Here is a 6,765-nt window from a genome sequence, read left to right on the forward strand (position 1 = left end):
GAAGGATCAGCAGGACCACGCAACACAGGAATAATTTGTCTCCTTTGGGAATGTAACGACAGCCATGAACAATACTAGAAACATGGGGGGGGGGGGGGGGGGCTGCGTATTTAGTACCGCAGTACATTGTATCCAGTCTTAGAAACGGTACTGAAGGTAGTCAAATCTCACGCTGCATTATTAATAATTTTATTCATGTTTGAGCATGGAACTGTAAGGTTGCAGGGGTTTGAGTCACCTGATGAACCACAATAAAAAACAGTTTATTAAAAAATATATATATATACTTTATTACAAAAATACAAAATTACATGAGCAAAAGGCTATCCAGCAGCCTTCATTGTTAATAAAATTAAAGCACCCAAGCTCCTCCAGTGTCCATAATGAGCCTGAAAATGAAGGACAGGTTAATGTTAGACTGTTAACTGTACCATGAATTCAGTGCAACATTACACCGATCACTTCCAAAGGCTGGCTAACTACATAATTTACTGTACCAGACACGGAAGGAGAAGGGAGGACAAAAGCCCCACTGGGTTCTATACAAAGCCAATGAAAGGAAACCAAGGACACTGAATGGGACACACAGGCCCCAGCAGTGCAAATAGCACCATTTACTAGGACTATGCAACATGGATGATGCTGAGCTATGGCAAAAGCTGTAGTGCACCATGGGATTTAGCACTAGCACAATGAGATTTAATCCTTGAACCCTGCACAGTGCACCATAGCACTCATACTGGGGGGTGGGGGGGATCTAACAGTTCTCCTGAAAATGGAAAGGGGTGGGTTACGTACCTTCTTTGCCAACAGCTCTGCCAACCGTGACATCACCCCACGAGCAGCCTCCTGATCAGAAACCTAATAAAACAAAACACCGACCGTCAGCAACAAGCGAGGGCTAACAAACATTCAGAAGAAACATTAGCAAGGATTAGATTTGTCAAAGCCGTGACACAGTTCTAACTAAACTGCAAACAAAACGATCTTAAACACGGTTCAGTGCCAGGCCTCATACCAAACTACTCCAACTAATTTGCATGCATTACCACACTAGCAGTAAACTACATTTACTGGTAAAATATTTCCAACCAAGTTCCCAGAGGTCACTGGGTGCATTGGCAGCATTTATGTGCAATGACACTAGCAGTAAGTTTGTATCAACCAGGCAGGCTCTTAACAGCAAATCACTGGTCAGATCCAATACTTTCCCCACTTCCACCCTTTCCCGTGTCCTTTAGAATGGGACACAAGCCACAGTGGGAATCGATACTTTTAAATGCAACTTGATGTACATTGTAGCAGTTTCACTCCAAGCAAACCTGCTGTCTGACACAAACCCCGCCTCCAGTTACTCTGCCGTTCAAACATTACAAGTACAAAGTTGAAAAATCTGTTCTTACCTACTAGCATGGTATAAAAATACCCTTTTGTAGCTGCTGCTTGCTAGTCTTACAAGAGCAACCTTCTGTACTCAAAGACTGTCCCCTGCTTCTCTGGCTCCTTGCGAAGATCTTGCTATGTCTCTCCCTCAGCTGGCCTCCAAGGCTAGCCTCACGCTCTGCAAGTAAGCTAGCCTCCAAACAGCCATGGTGACTGCGAACCAGCTATGAACCTGGGAGCAAGTCTGCCCTGCATTCAAAACACCCTCCCCCCTCCTCTGTAGAGTACTAAACCAGATTTCCTCAAGACAGATGCATGCCTGACTGGAATTGCAAGGGGCTGGCCAATCAGCACTGAGGCACTACAGTTGGGACTGCTAATGCTGTACAGTGCATTTTCATCCAAATGTTTTTACTAGAATGAGCAGGAATACTCATGGTTGCCGATTGGGGGCTGTACTGTTAATATTTAGCTAACAGTTAACAGAACAGCTGGCTATCTGAAATTGAACTTTGACACAAACAGCCCCAACCACTACAGAACCAACTTTTGGCTGCATGTAAATCTTCATCTGTTGAATTAGAATTGAGAGGTCCAAATGAACTAATTTACATCTGGCTGTAAGGAACTACGATCTCACCCCTGACTTGAAAAAGTTAAATGCACAATGTAAAAAAGAACTGAAAGATGGTTTATTTCAACTTGATCTCTTGCAGTTACATTTAAAAAAAACCCACCATATTGGTGTAAAGGGGAGAAAACAAAACCAAAAAAAACACATAAAAGTAAAATGCACAATGTAAAAAAGGACTGAAAGATGGTTTATTTCAATTTGATCTCTTGCAGTTACATTTAAAAAAAACCCCACCATATTGGTGTAAAGGGGAGAAAACAAAACCAAAAAAAACACAAAACCTGGGAATGCTTTACACTTCACAAAAAAGCAACTATAAACTAATCGTGCTTGACAGCATTTGACAAACACTTGTTTGTTTGAAGCCCCACCCCTCCCACATGATTTTTTTTTCCTTTTCTTTTTCTTCTCTAGTTTATTGTACATGTCTCTTCATGTGACAGCTGTAAACTGCCACGACTGTGCTTGGCTGAGCAGATCTATGGCTGTAAGCCTGTCGTTTCCCTGTCACCTCTCTTGCTCTCCTCTCCTAAGTACTGAGTCCTGTTGAACAATACGGAACAACATTGTTAAACCGTGCAGTGTCCTCATTAAGAAAGCTACATCATGAGATCTTAGGCAGGAGCAAGCCTTCGTTTTTTTTTTTTAACAAACTCATGACTGGACAAGAGCCAACCACAAGAGCGGTTTTCAACCGCTGTAGTGTTGGAAACTTGTGATCAAAGCCTTTTTTTTGCCGAGTGGCCAATTTTGACCAGGATGATGAGATGGTGAAGGCTTGCTGCTGGATCCCCCAAATTCATTGACTTCACTAAAAACACAACAGTTGTTCTAATGAGTAGCGCACAATATCACTGTTTGTAATGATAGCCCTTGCCACTGTCTCCATTGGGAAAGCCAATAGTCTATACAACTTGTACTTGGGAGTAGTCTGAAGTTGGCGCTAGGATAAGCTATGTGGTGGAAATGACAAGACTAACAGGCTAACCGGGTGGTTGCATTTCCAGCACTTACCTTTTGTTCAGCTAAAACCGCCGACCTCCAGAACCACCGCCGTAGCCCCCACCGCTGGAGCCGCCACCGTACCCACCTGCGGAACGGCCAGCGACCTTGTTCATACCGATTCAATTCCACACACCGCCCGCCAGCCAGCCAGAGAGGCTTTCTGAAAGGTTTTGGCAAGAAATTTATTTTGACTTACCGCCATATGGGCCCCCGCTGTTCCTGCCGCCGCCGCCGCCACCACCACCACCACCGAAGTTGCCTCCCTTCATCGGGCCATAGCTGGAAGATGACTGGGAGTTGTAGTTGCCAAAGTCGTTGTAGTTTCCACCACCCCCAAAGTTTCCTGTACAATAACAATTTTTTTAAAAAGTCACCAAAAAGTGTTTTGTAAAAAGTATCTGAGCTCAAATCATGCTGTGGGGGGGACGAACACCTGAAAAAAAGGAGCAAAAACATTACTCACCACCTCCAAAGTTTCCGCCGCCACCACCGCCGCCGCCGCCGCCATTGTAATTGTCGTACCCTCCATTTCCTCCATAACCACCACCCTGGTTGCCATATCCTTGTCCACCACCGTATCCACGGTTACCACCGTAGCCAGGGCCTCCACCGTAACCACCTAAGGGAGAAAGGAAACCGCACCTATTAATCACAGTAACACATACACGTTCCAATACCACGCAGCTCTAATATGTGATGCTAACAAGTGAAGAGGCTGTGTAAAATGCTCACCATCGCCACCAAATCCATTATATCCATCTCCACCACCATAGCCTCCACCTCCTCTTCCTCCAAAGCCACCTAAAGAGACAACACAGCTCAGCACCTCAAACCTTTTTGGAGCTAAAGAAACTGTTCTACAACAATGGCGTTCATAGCTTCCATGCTAGTTCAGTTAATACGTAAAATATTCTGCGAAATAATATTTAGGAAAAAACGATCAACTCCTAAAACCGTATTAATGACAAGCGCTCATTTCAATTCAGGCAGGACCATGTGTTAGTTATAATACAACAGTCCTGGACCACGATGGCAAAAACCAATTACCTCCATATCCACCTCCTCTGCCGAAGTTCCCAGCTCCTCCACCACCTCGTCCTAAAGACAAAGACTTTTGAGCGTACACACTCACTGAACATGGAGTTTTTTCCCCCCCCAGAAGCACACCAACAAATACTCCCTTGTGTTTAAAGCAAACAAGCCTTTTCAGCAAGGGGTTTGCTGTGGCACTGATGAACGCACACTGCCTTACCCCTCATGTTCATCCCTGCGCTGGTCATCTCCTGCTTCGAAAGCGCTTTCCTGACTTCACAGTTATGGCCGTTCACGGTGTGGTACTTCTGGACTGGGGTTAGGAAAGAAAACGAGGTTTCAAAAAACAGCAGGGCAAACGCCTAATCTACATCCCAGGTAACAAAACATTCTCACAATGTTGCTTCCATGTCGTGGCAATGTTATAATATTGACAAAACATTTGAGTAACATCTTGAGAACACTGTGTTAGCTGGGATATTCCTCTAGCAGCACCTTAAATAAACAATACACAGTGACAGCGCGGTTAGCCAATGCTGCACATAAAACATTTTTTTAGCCGATTTGTCCAATCCTATCCATTTCCGTGAGAACTGATCTAGCCTATAGCAGAATGGCATTAAAATTCACTTACTGACAATCCTGTCCACTGAATCGTGATCGTCAAACGTGACAAAGGCAAAGCCCCTCTTCTTGCCACTGGCTCGGTCTGTCATGATCTCGATCACTTCAATCTTTCCAAACTGATCAAAGTAGTCGCGCAGGTGGTGTTCTTCGGTGTCTTCTTTGATCCCCCCAACGAAAATCTTTTTTACTGTCATGTGAGCACCCGGCCTACATGAATCCTGCAGAAGCAAAACATGCATTTTCAATTAATCCAGAACATGCTAAACAGAACTCTGACCTTGGGTTGCGTGCACTGAACATCGAGGCTGCTCACCTCTCTGGACACCGCCCTCTTCGGCTCCACCACCCTGCCGTCCACCTTGTGTGGGCGGGCCTCCATGGCCGCGTCCACCTCGTTGACTGAAGAGTACGTGACAAAGCCGAACCCCCTCGACCTCTTTGTGTTGGGGTCCCTCATTACCTGAAAGATGTACGAGTGTGAATGGTCGCTCTGCACCAAGTCTGCACAAAAAAAAAGGTATTGTCCCCACAAAACATTCACTCACCACGCAATCTGTAAGTACACCCCATTGCTCGAAATGGGCTCGCAGACTCTCGTCCGTCGTTTCAAAGCTTAGCCCTCCAATGAACAGCTTCCGGAGCTGTTCTGGCTCACAGGGGGCCTGAAAAGGGATTCTGATTTCAGTGGACGACTCATCATGTTATAGCCACATAGTAGCCACAAATCATAGTAGCCACAAATATCAGGATAAGATTCATTCATAATTTGTGCAAAACCTTAAATTCAACAATCTAAACCCACAACTGGAGGAGCACTGCAGATGACAATCCAGGAACCTGGAGTACAAAAGCTGCAGGCTGGAACTCTGCACGCATGGGGGTGGGGTGCAGCTCGTAGGCCATTAGCGTGCGACGCCATGTTTGAACGCTCTCGGCCAGCTAGTCTGAGACAAAAGACTTTCTACTGCAGCCGAGCGGAAATGTCGATAATCTCGAATAATTATACATATGAAAAATGCCAACGAGCACGATACAACATGGTATATTGGAGAAATTACAGAAACTTTGCTCTGCAGCTTTTTCATCAACCACGGGGCCTGTAAAGGTTGTGAAATGGCGGAGCAGAAGATTCCATCGCGCTGCGCAAATCAGCCATTTAGCTTCCGATAGCGAAACAAGAAATGTAGAATTAAGTCCAATTTACAAATACTGTTTACTACAAATACTGTTTGTTTTTATATGCTTATAAACGTCAGCGTACCAAGACGGACTTCATATTGCATTTCAGCACCGTTACCTCGCCACCTAATGAAATGGCCTGTAACGTTAGATCAGGTAGCGTAGTTGACTCAGTTAGCTAGCCTGGTAGCGAACAACAAATAAACTGCATCGTCTTTAAATGCAATATAATTTCCCACCTTAACCATGAATTAGCGTGCGTTTTAAAAAACGAAATTATGAGCCGAAACATTATTGGTTACAACACCGATACTAACCTCTTTAGACATATTTTAATGTTTCCGATTACGACGTCAGACGCAGAGAATCCAAGGTCGCGCCTGGAGTGAAGGCTCTGGAAATCCTGAATATAATCCGCTTTTAGGCCCGCCCCTTTGGTTCATCAATTGGTTAGTTCTTCCCGCTAAGCATCGTATTCTACAAACTGATTGCACGAATGGTTGTCCGTCACGAACTGGTGACGTTTTAAACCAGTCTGCTTGAATAATTTTCCAAGACCCATGACCGCAGCAAACAGCGTGGTCGCTGGTCATAAATCAATAATGTGAAAATTCGGAAGCAAGTGGACGTTGTATGAGACTCTGAAAGTATTTAACAATTATATTCTTACTGTAAATGCACATCTTTACTATTATTTATCTTAACATTTCAGCCGAAGTGAAAACTTCATTTGAAATGTTTTAAGTACTAATTTTATAATTATGAATTTGTGTGCAAGGGAGACTTACTCCAAGCAGCAGATAGGTAATTCACAGCAGCCATGTCTTTCTTACCAGCATGTTCAGCAAGATACGTTTCATGAAGCATTCTCAAGTTGAAACGGTGCTAAACTGAACATCCAGTTG

The 6,765-nt window shown here is 44.3% G+C and overlaps 1 protein-coding gene across 1 annotated transcript; it reads right to left on the reverse strand.

The window, feature by feature from the left end:
• Positions 1–266: 266 nt before the first annotated feature.
• Positions 267–6,292, reverse strand: LOC118210743 (heterogeneous nuclear ribonucleoprotein A1-like). Its single transcript, XM_035387151.1, has 12 exons — positions 6,178–6,292; positions 5,227–5,343; positions 4,995–5,141; positions 4,689–4,899; positions 4,275–4,367; positions 4,070–4,120; positions 3,755–3,823; positions 3,486–3,641; positions 3,219–3,365; positions 3,032–3,107; positions 799–2,560; positions 267–389 (listed from the first exon to the last, which is right to left on the reverse strand). The coding sequence occupies exons 1-10, from the start codon at positions 6,187–6,189 to the stop codon at positions 3,043–3,045; spliced, it is 1,068 nt and encodes a 355-aa protein (XP_035243042.1). The 5' UTR covers positions 6,190–6,292; the 3' UTR covers positions 267–389; positions 799–2,560; positions 3,032–3,042.
• Between the last annotated feature and the right edge of the window lie 473 nt (positions 6,293–6,765).

The sequence above is a fragment of the Anguilla anguilla genome, chromosome 13 (genome assembly GCF_013347855.1).
Source record: "Anguilla anguilla isolate fAngAng1 chromosome 13, fAngAng1.pri, whole genome shotgun sequence".
In the NCBI taxonomy this organism is placed as follows: domain Eukaryota; kingdom Metazoa; phylum Chordata; class Actinopteri; order Anguilliformes; family Anguillidae; genus Anguilla; species Anguilla anguilla.

Coding starts and splice junctions, on each gene's coding strand:
- LOC118210743 (XM_035387151.1), bottom strand. Junction 3,824..4,069: donor CAGAGGAGGTGGATATGGAG/GTAATTGGTTTT, acceptor TTGTCTCTTTAG/GTGGCTTTGGAGGAAGAGGA. Junction 3,108..3,218: donor CAGCGGGGGCCCATATGGCG/GTAAGTCAAAAT, acceptor GCCGTTCCGCAG/GTGGGTACGGTGGCGGCTCC.